Here is an 18,658-nt window from a genome sequence, read left to right as displayed (position 1 = left end):
CATATGATCAAGGAACCCCATTGGTTGTGAGCAAGGTCGATCAGAAGACTGCTGTTCTCGACTGTTCATTGTGGACATTCGAAGTTCTGGCGAAGCTGCAGCGGACAAGGCGCGCTCGGGGTGGCGCCACATCTGCACACACAGAATACAGAAACTGCAAATGATATATAAAGATATATATATATATATATATATATATATATATATATATATATATGGCGATGAGAAGAGACTAAAGAAAAAAGAGTACTTTATTATTACTGTAGCTAATATATAAATAAAATATATATATATATATATATATACATGTAATGAAAAGAGAGATGATAATGGAAATGAGTTTAGCTGTGTTAGTTTATCTTACTGTTCCGTTTATTTCCTTTTCTTGTCTTTTGTGAAATATCGTTGATTGTGATTTTTATCTAGGTTCAAACTGAGTCTATAGCCAATGCGAATAAAGTCACTAAAGGTTAATGATAACCTAAGGCATTTTCTTTTTCATAGTTATAATGTATGTGAAGTGAGCAAGTCTAGGCAGTCTTTCGTCATAGTTCTCTTGTTATTTTCGGGTCTTTATTTAAAAAAAAAAAAAAAAAAGGAAGACTACGAATAAGGAAAGATCGTCCTTGGGTGTTTTGAAACTTTGTTGATGAATTCTTTGAACGCTTTCGTGGTATGCCTGATACGCAGACTATAGCTTATGCTTGATCAGGCTATCCCATAAATATATGGGCTTTTTAGTATGCACTTTTCTGTGTGTAGGGGTTCAGAGTTTACTTGTTACGCCAAGTCTGTTCTACATCTGGTTGTTGATTATAGGTATGTATCAGGATGGGACATAAATATGGATGTTTTACTTGCAACAAATTGATCGTTCTGTATTTGTCGCCAGACGATTTCCCAACCCATTTATTTATTCCTGGTTACCAACAATCTTCAGATCTGTTGGTGAAAATCTTGCTCAAGCAGCTTTCTACACTACCAAACGTACAATTTCGAATTCAACTTTCCAGTGGTCAGAAAAGATCGGCCTGGATCAGAATCGGCTTGCGTTGCTAGAGAGTACGCTGGTCGCAAAAACTTGCTCGCCCAAGCTTATATAAGCCCATTTCAACGACCTTTGCCATTTGTAGCGTAGGGTTGTCCTGGAGATAGATGGCTTCGCGTTGTCTATCGAGGCTCTTATATTCGATAAATGCAACTAGGCCATATAGATATTCATGTTGATCGTCTGCTTTTTCTTAGGTAATTCACAGTATAGAGGACCTTTGCAGTTTTCTTAAGCGCAAATTACGGCTTTTTGGAATGAAGATCCGATTTAGTTTTGGATTTAGGTATCTATCTCGCAGCTGCCAGCTCTTTTCCCTGTCTCATGTGGATGAGGAGACGTCGATTCTTATCCGCAACGACTTTCTGTAGAAATATGTTTGTTCGATGCCGGTCTAAATGTTGAAGGTAAATGAGATTTTGTACGCTTCAGCTAGTCTATGGCGCGTCTAAACTTTTAAACTTGAAACTTAAAAACATTTTTGATAACATTTTATAAAGACAAAATAAAGCTAATAGCCTGCTTCCTCAGCTAATTGAAGAGTTGTTTACCATCCAGGAACTTATTTAGCGGTGCAAAGTACTGGCCTCCAAGTACAATGTCCCACCTTCGAACCAAGTAAACCCATCGGGAAAGCCTTAATACTTACAGGGTCCTTGTGATTTGGGTGTACGACCAAAATAATCCTAGGTTTTGTGCAAAAGGGAAATAAAGTAGGTATAGAACATATAATTCTTAATTGTATATAGAAAGATTCAGTAAGAAGGCCGGAATCAACGAAAGTATTTAAGGAAATAGCGGCACAACTATCTTTCAAATATATATTTATATATACATATACACAAGAACAAGACAGTTTGGTAATTTTTTATTTAAATGTGGGACACACATACTGTTTATTGAAAATAACTTATATATCTTCTTGGCAAACACGGTATCTAAATTGGTAAAAAAAGAACGGTTTGTACTCTCCGGACAAATGCCGTCTGCTTGTCCGAACGACATATATCCATAGTATGTGCCAGTTAAGAGGAAAGGCTCATTTCATAATTGTATTATATATGTCTACAATTTTTTTTTTTTTTACTTTTTAAAACGTGTACATATATAGTTTCGAAAGATGAATGCTAATGTTCTATTGGCAAGATTCTACTGCTGGCGTCCTGCCTATGTACTTTCTATACTTGTTTCGATGAATTTCTAAGCAAATAAAGGTATCGTTGAAGTACTTGTTGTTGCACCGACCTGGTATGCGGCTTCATGTACGAGTAGCATGTGACCCTGCTTGTTTCTTTATGTATATACAAAAGCGGCAATACGGGATCATTGAATAACATCTGGTACTGCACACAAATGTGCATTTCTTATAGTCATATCATAATATCGACTATCAGTATTCAATGCGTTCGCCATTGTGTAATAAAGTGAAATATATCCTAACCTAACCTCTCGTAACTATGATTCTAATAGCAAAATGAGCATTTTTCATTTTGTCTTCGGCCACCATCGAAGATCGTCAAGTGTTTTTGTCAGTGACGATGGCCTAATTCAAGCTTTTCTCTGCTACAGAATTTATACGCCGGTTTAGTCCTTCAGAAATACACAACCTCAATCGTTCTTAACTCATACAATTTTCTAAACTGAAGTTACCTCAGATCGTGTATCTTCTGTAAATGTAGATGATAATTCGAATGCCGTTGTACCCAATGGAGATAAACCGTTTGTCCTATAGGATCAGCTAAGTTTTCCAGTGTGGACCCTGTGTCTACATGCATAATATAAGTGGTATTTTTTTGCCGTACATTGAAACATACAAAAGCTCGTTCAAAGTGCTTTTGCTGGAGGGTCTCAAATCATACCTAGCATAGTTGAATATTTATAGCCCTGTTGCTCGAGCCCGTTAGGAGCGTTTATTATCAAAGTGTACTTTCTAATAAAGAGCACAAATATTGTTAGTACAATATAGTGGATCCAGCTGTGGCGTCTACGTGTGTGTGTAGAACTTCCCTTCAAATATCAAATCGATAAGTTTTTCCTTAAAGCTTGAAGGATATTCGTCAAACCATGAATATGTGTTGTCTTAAGATAGTTTTTGTGTTCGATGCATCTCTCGGATCTTGAGCACGACAGCCTTAAGAGGCTCAGCTTTCCAAGTCGACCACCTGAAACAATTAAATGGGGACGAAAGTAATGAGCAATTATTGAAAGAGTGTTATCACTATAGATCCATGAGAAAAAATAACTATTGAATGCGGATAAAAAAAAAACGCTAGTGGTTCATCGTTGAGGAAAAATCGCTGGCGGGTAGAGACGCTCGTCACGAAACCACCTAGCAACACGGTGAGTTTAATAGATTAAACTTCTTTAAAAGAGCTTCGGTAATGTTCAATTATGTTTAGAGAGGAAAAATCATTCGTAGCATCATTAAATTCTCGTCACTTTATACTGCACTGATAACTAACTGTTTCATACCGTTGGAAAGCTAGGTGATTGCTATGTATTGCATATAAATTTGCGAAACGTTCGAGCAGACGGTTTCAATATTTTATGTTTATCTTTAACTTGCAACAACTTATTTTCATACTTATGATTTACCATGATGAACTACTTTTCATTTTTTCGTTTTATATCATTCTTTTGCTTAAATCTTAAATCTGCTATTTGTTAGTTAAAATGCCGAACACTTGGCATTTTGAGGATCGCCTTTATTTACTTCGAGAGCCGAACTCCAAGTAGAACCTCACGATACGACTAAAGCTATGAGAGGCACAACGAGGAAATTGTGAGGGACGAATAAAGAGGTTCCCACTAACGTATAAGCCTCGGCTATCAGCGAACGAAATTAGAAAAGAACAAGCAGTTAATAAAAACCGCCGCTGAGAAGCCAAATTTGAAGTAAACGCTGCCGTAGAATTTTCATGTAGTTCCAAATGCAACAAAAGGATCCTGTTTGTGCCACACACCTAATGCCATTTTTCGTCGTTCCGGTAGAGGGCGTAGCGTACTCTCCGGTTAGAAGAACACTGTAGCATGAATGCCACCAATGACCCGCCCTGTGATCAACGGGGCAGTGACGCGGGCCCGAAACCTTATCAGCAGTAGAGAACTGTTTGTCGTTATGTCGTCTGAACGCATTGCCCACTCTGAAATATTTACAGCATTATTCCTCTTTCCTGCTTCTGTGAATCACTGAAACCTCTCAGTACCTACGCTTTCACAATAGACCTAAAGACATTTTGAGTTTCACTGCTATTAAGCATTCTCTTAAACTGCTGGATGGCAGATTCCAAGGAAGTTAGTACTCTACAACCGATTTTGAACTTAAACTACACCTTATGTGGTTCTTTCGTAGTCAACCTAGCGATTGCAGCATGAAGGATGCTTATATATGATTTCGGATTCATCAAAAGGACATTAAGCGCCGCCATAGTATGAAACACTTGGTAAACGGTACCTTGTGTTGTTTCCAAGATACCGGCCAACACGCATGCGGTAGTTGTCATTTTCGTTCTCTACAACGAAATTTTCGTAGTCGAGTATTATCCTGTCACCGTCAAATGACTCCAGCTCAACCCGGAGCATTTTTGGTGTCTCAGTTAGCTTGTGAATGTATTCGTTGCCGAAGTAGAACTCGTCCTGGATGTTACCTATTTATATAAAATGGAATAATATTTATAAATATCTACTTCAATTCAACACACTGCCTCTTCTATGTAGCGCTCTTACTAGAACGATATGTTTTCTATAAACGCGTGGATTGGAGCAGGCAGCAGAGCTGAAGGCTTAAAGAGGCCAGGAGGTTTCTGATTCAAATCCGGTCGGGCATCGAGATATTCATCTACCTCCGAACCTAATAGTATAAAAACTAAAACCCCTAGCTAGTGTATAGATCTGCGAAGCTGCAAAGGGGCCACTAAAGAATGCCCCTGCTTTCTGCACTTACCGAAGCCATATTTATAAGAAGCCCAGCTACGATCGAATGAGAGAGGTTGGGCATTGCCCTTTGGGCCACGGCGAAGCACCAGGGTCCATCCACCTCCTGTCATGTCACACATCACCTACGGAAACACCCAGACGTTTCTATAGTTTAGGTGCAAGACAGCAAACTAGAGGCATCCTTATGATGATAAACAGTATTAAAATAGAACATAAAATGAAAGAAAATAACCCGCAAAGAGAACGATTTCGGATAAACTAATTTGTTATTTTGCAATTGGGCTCTTATTAACCTAGTCGCGTATGATGCATCGTTTAAGCCCGATTTTGTTACACACCCAATAATTTCATTACTTTTAACCTAAATGATTTAGACTAGATGCGGGTTTGTCTTGCTTGACAAATAATTGTTTTTACTCACTTTCATAGGTTTCTTTCCCTGCGCATCATAGACAATGTAGGGACCATCACAGTTAGCGCCGGCTATAAGTAAGTCGAATAATTTCTATTAATACAGCACTATATAATAGTTGCGGGTTGCTGAACAATTGCTTTTGTAAAAATACCTTTTAATTATGACAAATAATGAAAAAATTAAAAGTAACGGACTATTCGAGTCTCTGTCTCGAGTGTGTGTCTCATTAGAAGTATTAAGAAAAGAATGGCTTTGGAGAGCGGTAAGCGTAATTGGCAACAAAATTGCCTGATTCATGCCCAGTCGTGAATTCTATGCATTTAATGTGGTGAGGTGTATGGGGGGGGGGATGGGGATGGGGGTGAAACCCCCAAGCCGTTTCCTAGTGCAGAAAATTTGATTACACTTGACATGATTATAAACCCAAGAAAGCTCATTTTTAAAAAGTAGGTTTTGCGGTAACGAACCTTGTCTGAGCTGGTCGCAGTTGTGGGGAACCGTAACGCTGCTTGTCATTTTGCAGTCGTCTCGTTTGGGCCCAACGAAAAATGATAATTCAGGAATAGGTGTAGAACGGGGGAGCTGCGTTGCTACCATATTCGACGAGCTTGAAGACTGTAATAGCACCTGGAAAATCGTTTCGTTGGTGAGAAGAACACAACGAATTAGGATTGCACGACGAGCTGCTTTTGTGATAAACGCAAAAAATATGTGAGATAATAAAGACAGTCTAACCTGGGCCATCGGTGGAGCATTTACTACAGCCCGGGTACAGCGTTTGAATCCGTCGCGCACCTCCTCTATAACCTAGAATCGTTCATTATACGAAGACGCAAGCGGGATATTAAAGCAGCATGAGATTATCGTAGCTTATTTCTGCAAACATGTTCAGCTATCAAACTTCTATAGGGGAGATTGTTTATTGATTTCCCTAGATAAAGGAATAAGCTGACTTACCTTCGACATGTCATTTTCAACAATTCGTGGATTATTTTCCCCCATGCGTTGCATATCCTCGGTCAGAATCATGTTCTCCGAGATGTCTTCGTTCCGCATCATCGAGGATTATATTTATTTCAACGAATGATTGAAAATAAGAAAATTAAAACAAAATGTATATAGATGTATTTAAACCGAACACGACTGCGAAGTTTTATTTATTTATTAAATACTGTTCTTCCATTCTCTGTTTTGTGTGTTTCGACTTTCCCTTTAGTGTAAGTACTATCTTAATTACTAACTTACTTAGCAACTAGATCGGACGTTGAGGTTGGGTGCCGATGTCGAAAGCTCAGAGAATGGTAAGGTTTGTGCTTGAAGAGATCAAAAACATTACAGAGAAGCTAATGCAACTTAGAAAGAATTTTGACTCACTAAAGGATTATAGAAGACTGCCTATAGTTTAGATAACTTACAGGAAACTTTTTCAGAAGCTAACCGGGTCATCATGGTAACTTCGTTGATCGAGTCACTTAACCTCTCCTGTAAAACGTCGAGTTTCTCTTTGAACTCACGACTGAGGGATTCCATTGAGTCCTAAACAAATGAAATTTTCAAATTAGCGACTCGTTAGAAAAAAATTGCATTGGTCGTGTATTATCCTTTGCCTAGATATGTCTAGTTATATGGCTAGGTTATATGTCTCGGTTGAAATTTAGGTAACGATTTGGCGCTTCTTTGGTATCGTCTGTTATTTAAAATACTACTTTAGTAGCATTTTAATACTTGAATAGTAATAAACTGTAATTATTATTAAAAGAAGTTATGACTGTGGCTCGTATTTTTTCGTATATTTTACTTCATAACAACAAAATTGATCTCTCCGTAGATACATACAGTCTGAGCGTATACTGTTGTAGAATCAAATAGAACTTATCATTTGACGATAATAGTAAGTTGCATTGTAATAAATTGGAAACAACTAGCTATGATTAGTTCTAGTTAAAGCTGCAAATATTGGTCTTACAAGTTTTAACTTTGCTTATGGAACGACTGTTGTAAGTTTCAATTGTGGCATTCGTCACCTGAAGGAAGAGGAACTGCTGTGTATTGGGCGGGCTTCGATTGCCCGAAGTAGCGATACTACTCGAACGTCCTTTGTTCTCACCGGAGCTCGTATGCAGTCGTTCATATACCGTGTTTACAGCTACATAATGATAAGAAACGCCAGAACAAACGCGTCCGCATTATTTTTCTCTCATATTTACATCAGCGATCTAACAAGCATCAACGAACTACTTCAGAAATAACGAGAACCCTTTCAACATCTACCAGCACGTATTTTTGCTAATTAGTATTAATTATACGTTATTTAACAAGGCAGCATTGATTCTGTTCCATTGACGAGTCGTACGGTACATTTATTGTAGGAAATAATCTTAGAACCATGCACGCCAGAAATCATACTACAGAGGTTGTGTCGTAGAACAGATAATGTCATATCTAAACCTTCTGGATCAATGCTACTAAGTCTACTGCTAGGGGCACCAAGTCGTTCACGAGAAGAAACCGAGATATGATAGATAGGGGAAACTATGACTCACTGTTGAGGATTTTCTTTAGAATATCGGTGAAGATGCGCTCTTGTTCCTCGCGCTTGTTTTCAACAGAGACAACTCGATCAAGAGACTGATCTAGCTTCTCGTCGAACTTCCGTTGTAGGGCTGATACCGAGCCTTCAAGACTTCGTAACCTATTATCAAATACGTCTGAAAACAGTAAACGTCAAACCGCAATGAATAAAAGCTTGAAAATTCGCTCACTTAAATTGCGTGTGTCGTAACTGACTTAATAACTGGATTTGTATGTAAAGTTTCTTTGTAAAAGATTGCCGCATCCTAGATATAGTATTTTGTCAAGCGCTTTTGCTACTATCAGAATGGAAACCAGGAAAGTGTAGACCATACAATATGCCTTCATTGAATGCACGAGTACCTTTCAAAACATCACAACAATAGAAAATCAACGTAGAACAAACAGGATTTACCGTCGAAGACCTTGAAAATAGAGGGACCGCTTTTCGGAAAGCTTCTACACTACCTACAATAGGCAGTGGACCAACTTCCGTTTTTTGCGGAATTTACGTGCGTTAAATGAACGGACTTAATCCATAACAGCTATGCTCCACAGTGACCGCGGAATCCCAATTTTTTTCTATGCACGTTTGAACCGAGCGGTTTGCCTATCGTCGGACACGAGTGCTGTTCATATAAAGGCGAAACACTAGTTGGCGCTGGACGTCTACACATGTGATACGGCATCTTGCTGGACCTCATGCAGGTGCAGCCGTTCGTTATTTTTTTATCATCGGTGAGCGATAGCAGGCATCCTCTACTAGTTTATTTGTCTCGGTATCGTTGCTGAGCCGTAATCTAGAAGAGATAACACAAGGAAGAACTCGCGCGGTCTAACTATGGGACAGTTTCGAATTGCTATTTCCTAGAAGGACTGCGTATAAAATATCACATATTTGCCTGATTTACATGCATAACGTTCGCCACGATTAGGCCCTATGTCCCACAAGTCGATCGCAGCGAACGATGAATGGACCGGACGGTGATAATCATTTGGAACATGTTTCATTCGTTTATGGCTTAGTCGCTATCGGGCTATACTGCAAATTGGTGCGTTGATCCTTTCTTTTGCCACAACTAATTCAAACAGGAAAAGTCCCGTTCCAAGGTTAAACGGGAGCTATTTGTAATTAGGATGACAAGAAAACTAGTACTTGCAGGAAGGCTGGCCATTGTCTTTAGTATGAAAGATGGCTCCACTCTTCTGTGAGATTCAAGAGTCTCATCTTTCTTGTGATTTGTCGCATAATATGATCTATTAGAGTATGACGAGCAAAAGTCTGCGTCAGAATATTTCCACTTGGCAATAAAGCCAATAGTGTATAGAAGGGCAACATTTGTGCTGACAGATCGAATAATATGAGTTAGGAGACCATGACTACTCAATCTTAAGCGAATCAAGCATAAACGTTCAGCTTCTCTGGCGTTATATGAAGCAATTATTCCGGTATACTATATTCTTTGTGCGTGGCTACCTTCCCTCAGTACGGACCGAACATCAGTTCTGCCGCGCTAAAAAAAACCAGTGAGGCTATCGTTCGCGCAATATCTAGCCCTCCCATATCTCAAAAGGTAAGCTTTATTATATTTGTCCACAAGTGGTGGCAGACCATGTGTTCCTATAGCCGGCACGCGCCCAATAATAACGCCCCAGTGAATATTTCTCCTAAAAATTAATATACTATCTTTGTTTAAGCGTTAGAGGACACTCGCCGTGAGCAGCGAGAGGTCTCTCGTGTAGAAGTCAAGATAACGAAGATGGATGAATTTTTCCGAGTTAATTAAGCTAAGCGTCCGCCTTTCAGGCGGCCGATGCCACGTCGCAAGAAAAAAGTGCCGCGGCCTGCGCCGCAGCAGCTATCGAAACTACCGCAAGGGCCGATACTCTCTACACAGTGTTACTGCTGTTGTTGTTGGCAAAGGACGGTCAATTTCGAGCCGATTTCAGCCAATCCGCTTTTTCCGTTCGGTAATAACTGTATGCACTACATCGGGACTCTAGCGTAAGTATCCTAATAAGCACATGGGGCAAGTGTAGTTCGATCGAGTACAAAGAGGTGTTTGGTGAGGCCGTATTTACCAACTTAGGGCTGCTATCTTCTTCTGACGGACCTTAGCAAAATCGTTCGTAGTTGCCAAATAAATGATTTTGTACCTTAGTGCAAATCTCATGCATTATAATAATAATCGTGCATCATCATCATCAATCACTTTACTACCAGCCCGACGCTCAGTTCCCGACGCTATGATTTTCGGGAATAAATCGTCTGGACGGCCAATATGATTCTTAACGAATATCACACTTCGTGGCTATGTATACATCCTATGGGTTTGTTGATAGCCCTGTTACACTTATGTGACACATCTGCTCGGTAAACGGGTCAGTATCTCGAAAGAAGCTTTCGAATTATACGAGAAGAGAGCGTAAGGTTAACCCTTTCTCCACGAAGGTTTAAAAAACATGCAAAACGAAGCGGCAACAACAAGAAGGCAACGTGTTCCTTCCAGCCCCAAACTGCTGATCTCAATGTGCGCAGGAAAAAAACACGGACGTACGGCACTAGAATTATCAAATGGGGTTAAAAGTTTCTTGGTGGTAGATACGCACGGAGGATGAGACATTTGCTCACGGACTCAGTCTAGATCGTCCGTCTGACCAATCGGCCCGCAGAGACGAAAAATGTTTTATTCAATGGTCACTGTTCTAAAGCGCGCGCCTCGAAAATGGGCGGTGCGCAAAGCGTGTTAAGGTGAAAAATTAAGTCAGTAAATTATATTATAAGCTGTCTTCTTTGAGAAACTACCTTGTTTAAAGTAAAGTTCTCACAGATACGATATAAAACATGGGAAATTCGAGATATATATAGAACCTCAAAATCGTTAAACACGAAGGACTCACAACAATCAAACTGAGAGGTAAATTTAGATAGGGATCAGTAGTCTGTTCGAAGCGAACGAATTTCCTAGTATATCCGCAACATGTAGACGGTTTGTGGTGGCAACTTTTCACGCAGAAATTTACTAATTCTTGGTGCGTTTCGCTGGCCCTAGAGAACAGTAACTGTAACCTATAAACGAAATCTAGCCAGAGGAAACCTCTCTCTCTCCCCGGAGAAGGTTCCGTATTTGAAAGAAAGACGCCGCGTTGCTCTGAAGATAACTGGCCAAATTCGAATCAGATCTTTCGACGGAAAAGCCGCCTTTAAATATTGATTCCAGGTGTACAGTCTTCCCCAAGAGAAGTGCCCGCTCAAACCTGCCCAGCCCCGTTTGGGCATATTCCGATGAAAACGAACGAAGCAGTGCGACAAACATGTAAAAGACTACAGTATACGCGTTGTATTTATAGAACGGTCAGAATTTCTGCTTGTTAAAGACCTAACATTCGGTGTTCGTTCGCACTATACCCATATTCGTATTCCTGTTACAGGGATCCAGGCGTGGTTGATTACGCCCCTCTAGGTACTGCGCAGCGGGGATGCCCAGCACATTTTCAACTTCCACATTCGTCTCCCTCAAGAAACATGTGGGGAACGTGGCAGTCCTCACCTCCTCGATATATTACTCCCGTATACCCAATTCAGCGGAGATTCATTGGGTTTTATTTGAAAGGAGTCAATAGATATTGAATCATTGCAGACAGATTGCGTGACGCTTTTGTCACTCGTGCTTGCATTGGTTATAGCAGCAGAAGCGAGAGCAGTCACGACTCGTTTTCGCAAAGTAGATCAACAGGTTACGCCTGACTGAACAATGATTTGGTCCCAGTTGAAGAAGCAAAAGAATGCTCTTTGGGTTAAAAATTAAACGAGCTAAAAAAATGTCTTCCTTTTCATTTTCAAAAATTATAATTATCATAATAAACAGCTGTGTTTACCAGTTCTATTTGAATCACAGGTGCTTCCCGACTAGTAGGACAAAGTAAGTTTTTCTAGATTATGCGGAGTTTCGTGCTGAAGTTACTGGCTAGTGTTTTCAATGGACTTAGAGCTCAACGAACCTTTAAAGCAAACAGATTGGCGAAACTGAGATGAGAGCAGACGTAGAATCAATGCTATACTATATATACAGGGGTGACATGAATCTGTGGTGCAGGAAAGTGTATATGTGAACGAGCATGTGCACTTAAAGATGAGGTGTTAAGAGTAAACGCATGATGGGGCCAACAGCTATGCACCTCGTCTCGTAACGTCATATGTGCAGTAATCGTGCCGTTGAGGAGAGATCATTCCTATGCTCTTATTGCTCGAGACTGGCTCCAGCCGAATGCATCGTAGCCGTTGCAACGATCAGAATGACCTCAACAAAGGATTTCTCTCGCTTTGTACAGTCATATCGTAGGTTGTTGGCCGGCGCGTCACCATGTGGTACACAGATGTCTATGTAGAGCACTCGGGCACTTTGGACTCAGATACGGTATATAGCGTCAGCGCAGCAGCAGCAGCAACAGCAACAGCAACAGCAGCAGCAGCAGCAGCAGAAATAGCTAAGAAGCAATAGTTAGCAACGAAAAACAAGGACCTAGAGTGGCCTAAAAGGCTTATGAGAAAGTTGATTGAGTGGCGTTGAATGGACGACGACGACATGATTTATTCTTATATTAGACAGATAAGGCGCAGATGCAGTGAGAGGCAATGGTAGTGTGATCGTTCTTTGCTGTTGAAGCTCCTTGAAAGAGGCAGTGACGGTAACGTTGGTGCTAAACATGCATGATCGCCGGAACCGCGTTTCGCTACATACCCGTAATTGTGACGCATGCAAGCTAGCTGATCAAACCTTCATTGCAGTACGCTTTTACCTGGAGTGCAATTCCCAGTGACAGCTAATTTTGGACAATTACGACGTCTGCTCTATTCCTTGAATGGAATGACTAACAGGAAATCGACCACAGCATATCGAAAGTGATCCATCTTTGCAAAACGCCATAACCGTTTTAAAGGACTAAATGCAATTCACGTGAATGAGAGTGTATCCCAGAATAGCCTAATTTAAAGTCAAGGGTATAGGCAGGGAACGTTGTCGACACGACAGATGCGAGATGTTTGTATCCGACGCTTTAGCGGATGAGCTGATCCTATGGCCGCGAGATCGGACTGCTACTAGGCCTTTAATCAAGCAGCGGTAGTCAGCTGATCAGTGCATATTTGCCAATGAACGCAGAAACTGTTAATGCGCCCCAGTGTCTTCAAGCGTTCAACGATGAATAGACCGTGTAACCTGTCTTGTTTGCTCTATCTAATTCGTACACAGCAGATTAATTAGATCTAATTTGCGGACCGACAGCCATATAGAAATTGTTGGCATTCATGTTTATTAGAATTCATTGTTTAATTGCATTAGGCAGGACAAGAACGACCCGATTAGCGTGAAAACCCAGCAACCGGAAGGAGAAATTGAGTCCCGACGCAATTACATATAACTTGCACGTTAGTTTCTCGTTAAAAGGAAATTACGAACAACGCCTTCATTAAACGAAAACATTGGGACGAGTCCACAGGCCGGACAGCGTCAGGAAACTTAAATGATCAATTAAAGGAACGTTATGTCATAAGTTACCATATTGTTTTTTTTTTGCGAATCTTCGTAACAGTACAGCTTCTCAATATTGCTTTGAATAGAGGTATCGTAAATCAGATTCAGCCCATGAGAAGAACAGTCGATTCTGTCTCAAGATGCGGACGGCGCAAATCATGATAACTTACTTTATCATAATATACATTGTAAATTGCACATGAACATATAGGGGAGTCTAAAAGTAGCGATCCTTAGGCAATGTCTGATTTCAAGAAGTTGTGCACTTACACACTTCGCCATTCATAGGGACCCTATTATCGATTTAGGGGTTAGATAGTTATTAGGTTTTAGTCACTTAATCACACATTGTATATTTCATTAAGGTATGACGCATGTGTGAACCCTTTGATACAACACAATTTCGATGTCAAGACAAGCAATGAAAGTTTTTAAGTTTATAAGTTGCGAAGATGCTGGGCTGTCGACATCGTTTTTAACTTTTATATGGATACTTTTCACCGGCGCCAATTTCTTCTCGACATGGGTTCTATGCGCGAGCTTTATAGATGAGCTGTGTATGTACTCAAGCGTCACTGGGTCATGACGGCAGCAGCTCTAACTAATATGTGCTTCGGCAAGGTAAACATATTGCGGAAACACAAAGCACGCCGAAGTTATTTCTTACTTACAATATAATTAAGTTCAATGTGTTGCAACTGTGTCGAAATGTATTCTGTGCATTACAGATCGAAATATTTCCTTGACGCTCAATAGGCTCGTCTTGGGTCCTGTTTGACTCACATTGGCAAGTGTTTATCAATTAGGTCATGTTGCGTCTATGGGTGCGTCTATGCAGAACTGATCCATCTGTATACACGCTATCGTTACACAACATGTCTATTACGTTGCTACTCAAGTACGCTGCATCATTTCACTATACTAGTCTAATGCAGAACTCACCATTTGATAGTCCCGTTGACTGTTGTTGTTGCGTGGGTATGACAACGGGCCTGCTACTGATCATTTCAAGTCTCGTTTCGATTCTTTCTAGAATGATGGCCATTGGTACTAACTGTTGGGCCGTGGCCTGCAGTTCATCAGTCAGCTGTTCTTTGACCTCTATCAACGCTTTTAATGAAACGCACTCAGGTGCACCACGCGCTGCTTTTAAGCTCAACGCTAATATGGCCAACATTACGCTGGCTACAGGAGACATTTTCTTTTGTTATGATGCTTTTCAGAACGTTCTATTTATAACTGCCACAGAGTAAATAATATGCGAGAGACCAACGTGGCTACAGAAGTACACAAAGCACGAAGATTTCCTGTCTTTTTTTTTTTTTTTGCTTGTTTTCTTTTCTATCTCTAACTTCAAAGTACCATTATCCTATCTCACTGTTCAGCACCGTTCGCCGTCTGCCCGTTTTCTGCCGAGCGGACCCACTCTCATCTCAGGACAACCTCACGCGCCAGTACGAATGTATCACTGTGTTACATTAGCTCCTAGTCACCGTCACCAAAAGTCCGACGATCACTGTGCGACCGCTTCCATCAAGATCACTGACACACTGTGGACTCTGGCGGGCCTTTTTCTAACGGTTCATGCTTGATGTTCTCACCGCGTCTCCCCGCAACCGCTGATGTCGCCCGCGTCGATGTTGCTAACTCTACCGATAATGACAATAAAGAGCAACGGAGGAAAGTTGAGACGGACCGCTCTGTTGCAGGACGTCGCTACTCTGTGGGCGAGAGGGATGGAGAAAAAAGACCTTAGGTTATTTGCTATTCTGTGCCTTGGTCGCAGGCGCGACCCTATTCCTGCTCTTTCGCGGCTTCTCCACAAACCTATCAAACTATGCTGAGTTCTTAACGCCGCTGGTGTCGGTGTTAGTCGCAGTGGTGGTTCACTGATGCTGCTAGAGCGCGTTTGATTGAAAGGACAGATAGACCAGATCTCGTGCTGGACGAACGCCACGAGGGGGAGCGGTAGCGAGATTCAGTTGAGAGAATGGCTGCCAGTCGAGGGTTGCTAATCGAGAAGGGTGGGAAGAGACAAGCGAGCTCTCGCAACGGCGAGTTGACTGTCGGGAGGCCTCGTCCAAGAGAATCGTCTTGTTCCAGCCTTCCTATTCTTTGCGCCCTTCCTACTGCTGCCCATGTGGGCGGTCCTGTGGACTGGTGCGTCCTTCTTCCAACTGTGTTCCGTTCCGTTTCACCCCACCCCACCCCACCCCACCCCTTCGTTTAGGCTACGAACCGTGTATACGTCTCAAACAACAGCCGCCACCACCGCATGCATTTACCCATTGATATTGCCGCTTGCTTGCGCTTGGCTTTTTCAGTGAAAGTCGCTGTGGTGATTTCTAAACCTTTTGGAGTGGGGAGTGTGGGGGGGGGGGGTCGATCCCGTTCAACCTAAAATTGCCATGATGCTTAGTTTCTATTTTTTTTGATGCGGAATTGTGATGAGCCCCAGCTATTTCGTTTATCCTGGCGCTGTTATAACTGAATGTGAAAATAACAGCCGGGGAAAGAGAACGCAGGAGAGTAAAGTGATATCTGTTGTCTACGTGGATGTTATATTGTTTGTACGACGACCGCGACGATTAAGGCGGGGGTAGGAGGTAGTGGAAGAGGGTTGAGGCACCATCAAGAGCCGGTGTCAGAGAATCAACAACCAGATAGCCGCCAATTCTAGTGTCTAGTAAATAGCAGGGTTGCGCCTGATGCATCTCTGACGAACGTCTTCCAACACTTTACCCAGCAAAAAGCAATCGACTACTTTAAAATAGACAAAGCAAGAACTTGGGAAGGCCAGTGAAAGATAAACGTGATTAAGGTTAGTAGATACTAGAGAAGCGATGGATATAGATAGCAAAAGACACTGAGGATGAGAAAGACCTTAACGTTACGAGGCTACACAGAGTGCTATTTATACGTCTGTATAGTAGGCAAGATTCAAGACGAGAGGTTTAACACGGAGAAACGGAAAGTTACTACGATGCCTGTAAAGGACAACTTATGAGTTTTTGCTTTTTCCCGTTTGCTCTGTTGATCTTCATGTTCGCCATCTACATTTCTCGATGGTGGTAAGTAGCCGTGGCTAATGAATTTGGCAATGTTGTAGCCTCTGGAAAAAAATCCAACTACCTGACAATATGGTTAGGTGGGAGACTCTGTTTACAAGAAGCTGGAAGTATGCCCAGCTGCAGAGCAGGAAATTTCTAATGCTACAGAGCAGTGGGGAGATCTACGCGGGAACTGTTGGTTGTTCGAAGAATGCCCGAATGCAGTGCAGAGCTATAAATATTCACCGCATAGCTACGATCACGAATTTGGTTGAAACATCGAGATGAAGACAGGCGAAGGAATTCAAACATGAAGACGGCGTAATAATTAAATTCGTGCTCGTTGATGAAACCGTTTTGATGACAAGCCATTACAAATCGTTCTGGCACGCGTAATGCTAGTCTCAATGACCACAGCGGCCCAAAACCGCCATACGACAGCAAAACGCGAGTCGAAAAGCGAACCAAACATCGAGACAGGGAAATAGACCCAGCTGGGCGAGCCTGAAAGATGAATTGAACTATTGAGCCTTTTTCTAGCATAGTGCAGTCAGTTGAGCCGCTTCAATGGTCCGTCTGGTCGCCGGCCACAAAACTGTGTTTTCAGAGCTAAGATGACGTAGTAGAGTTTCCAGAAAGGCAGCAAACAATGATAATAATCGCACCGGTACCAGCAGTCGGGCTACGCTGGCCGTCATGACGCAAACGATGTGGCGGGGCGACAAGACATTTTCGTGGTGGGAAATTCTGAAAAGCGCCCGCGCTGTGACGTGCTGCCTATAATCTATGGTATGTCTGGGGAGAAGAGGACTGACTGATGGGCCGGTTAGAAATTTGTAGCGTTATCGAAAAACCTAAGGTCCATCTTTGAATGGGTGGAAGTTCATTGACAACAGATCCGCACCTCTATGCAAAGTTCATTTTGGAAAAGAAACATCTTCTTGGAAGAGACAGTTGACAACAAAAACAGACCGAAGAGTGTCGACAACGCAATTCGTCTCTTAATGTCGTATTACATGGTAGTGTGTTATTAAAAAGGTTGGCTTGGAAGATAGCTTGCAGCCATTATATATATATCGGCTTGAGCTGGTTCCATGTTGCACACGATTATGTAAATAGTTCTTAAAAACTTTAAACAAACTACCACAAAATAACAGCTCCAATCGAAATTATACTCCAACACTAATTCAAAGAGCATCGATTTCAATCTCAATAGCCATTTACAGTGTAAAGGACATTTGGTATAGACCCCATTTGTGGTTGATATAAACATTATAATTTTGTCTTCTATATTCTATAAGCCTTCTATTTATTCGTAAGAAAACTGCGTTAGAATTAACACTTAACCCATTCGTAGCGACAAATTTGACCTTTTTTTTTGTAAAAATTTACATATTTAACCTTTTATACATCCTAGTCAAACATTGCATCGTCGAAACACTATTGAACATCTGCGTTTATTTGCACAAAACCAGCATGACTGGATACAGTTGAGCTAGGTTCACATGAAGTATCAGTAGGTACAATAACTTGAATGAGATAAGTAAGTTACGGTGAAATTAGTAAGTATCGGTCCCCGTTGATAGAGATAGCATTCATTTTTCAAGCATTTCAAGCGGAGATTTTATTCAGCGGATGTGCTCGAATGCAGTATAATAATAGTCCTGTACCTCTAAGTAAGAGTAGGAGTTTGCCTATGCACAGATACATACATATTACTGTTTTTTTTTTCTTTCTTTCTTTTTTTTTTTTTTTTTTAATTAACATATGCTCATCCACTATTCTTGAGCAATGCCAGCGGTTTTTAGGGCAGAACCTTAATTTAATAATAGCAGAAAAAAGTGGTCCAAATTATAAACTTGTTAAGTCGATAGTCTATTTCGATCACGAGATGGCTCACTAAAAAATGGCAAGAAAATTTGCATAACGCCAAAGAAAAACGGAAGAAATATTAGATATAAAAATAAAAAATTGATCAAAAAAAGCAGGCCATAACATTTGTGCAAATATTAGAGGCCGATTTGAAGATAGGATTATCTACCGCCTATAAAAACGTAGACATAGACTAATATTTCTCTCTTAACTTTTTCGCTTTTGGGAATCT

At 41.1% G+C, this 18,658-nt stretch overlaps 2 protein-coding genes across 6 annotated transcripts; one reads left to right on the top strand and one right to left on the bottom strand.

The window, feature by feature from the left end:
- Positions 1 to 1,904: 1,904 nt before the first annotated feature.
- LOC111268577 (uncharacterized) lies at positions 1,905 to 15,432 on the bottom strand. Its single transcript, XM_022847642.2, has 12 exons — positions 14,447 to 15,432; positions 7,943 to 8,107; positions 7,424 to 7,545; positions 6,815 to 6,935; positions 6,357 to 6,442; positions 6,135 to 6,206; positions 5,867 to 6,026; positions 5,406 to 5,467; positions 4,992 to 5,106; positions 4,503 to 4,695; positions 4,012 to 4,191; positions 1,905 to 3,210 (listed from the first exon to the last, which is right to left on the bottom strand). Exons 1-12 carry the CDS (start codon positions 14,700 to 14,702, stop codon positions 3,129 to 3,131), a joined length of 1,614 nt encoding a protein of 537 aa, XP_022703377.1. The 5' UTR covers positions 14,703 to 15,432; the 3' UTR covers positions 1,905 to 3,128.
- Positions 8,907 to 13,527, top strand: LOC111268578 (uncharacterized). Of its 5 annotated transcripts, none has more exons than XM_086971744.1 (4): positions 8,907 to 9,022; positions 9,458 to 9,544; positions 9,778 to 9,975; positions 11,870 to 13,527. In XM_086971744.1, the coding sequence occupies exons 1-3, from the start codon at positions 8,939 to 8,941 to the stop codon at positions 9,943 to 9,945; spliced, it is 339 nt and encodes a 112-aa protein (XP_086827870.1). In that variant the 5' UTR covers positions 8,907 to 8,938; the 3' UTR covers positions 9,946 to 9,975; positions 11,870 to 13,527. The 5 variants fall into 5 exon arrangements, 4 of the variants coding, with proteins under 4 accessions (XP_086827870.1, XP_086827871.1, XP_086827869.1 ...); XM_086971745.1 differs by having other exon boundaries at positions 11,853 to 13,527; XM_086971743.1 differs by lacking the exon at positions 11,870 to 13,527 and adding an exon at positions 11,403 to 11,840.
- Positions 15,433 to 18,658: the final 3,226 nt, after the last annotated feature.

The sequence above is a fragment of the Varroa jacobsoni genome, unplaced genomic scaffold, assembly GCF_002532875.2.
Source record: "Varroa jacobsoni isolate VJ856 unplaced genomic scaffold, vjacob_1.0 scaffold_1302, whole genome shotgun sequence".
Taxonomy (NCBI): domain Eukaryota; kingdom Metazoa; phylum Arthropoda; class Arachnida; order Mesostigmata; family Varroidae; genus Varroa; species Varroa jacobsoni.
This window is presented reverse-complemented; position numbering and strand designations above follow the sequence as displayed.

What these genes read in the sequence shown, in the direction of transcription:
- LOC111268578 (XM_086971744.1), top strand. Translation starts at nt 8,939, where the DNA reads ATGAATGGACCGGACGGTGATAATCATTTGGAACATGTTTCATTCGTT. An exon ending in TCGGGCTATACTGCAAATTG is followed by an intron (nt 9,023 to 9,457) that starts GTGCGTTGATCC and finishes ACCTTCCCTCAG; the next exon opens with TACGGACCGAACATCAGTTC. An exon ending in GCCCTCCCATATCTCAAAAG is followed by an intron (nt 9,545 to 9,777) that starts GTAAGCTTTATT and finishes TCCGCCTTTCAG; the next exon opens with GCGGCCGATGCCACGTCGCA.
- LOC111268577 (XM_022847642.2), bottom strand. Translation starts at nt 14,702, where the DNA reads ATGTCTCCTGTAGCCAGCGTAATGTTGGCCATATTAGCGTTGAGCTTA. An exon ending in CTGCGACCAGCTCAGACAAG is followed by an intron (nt 5,468 to 5,866) that starts GTTCGTTACCGC and finishes ACTTACTTATAG; the next exon opens with CCGGCGCTAACTGTGATGGT. An exon ending in AGGGAAAGAAACCTATGAAA is followed by an intron (nt 5,107 to 5,405) that starts GTGAGTAAAAAC and finishes GTGTTTCCGTAG; the next exon opens with GTGATGTGTGACATGACAGG.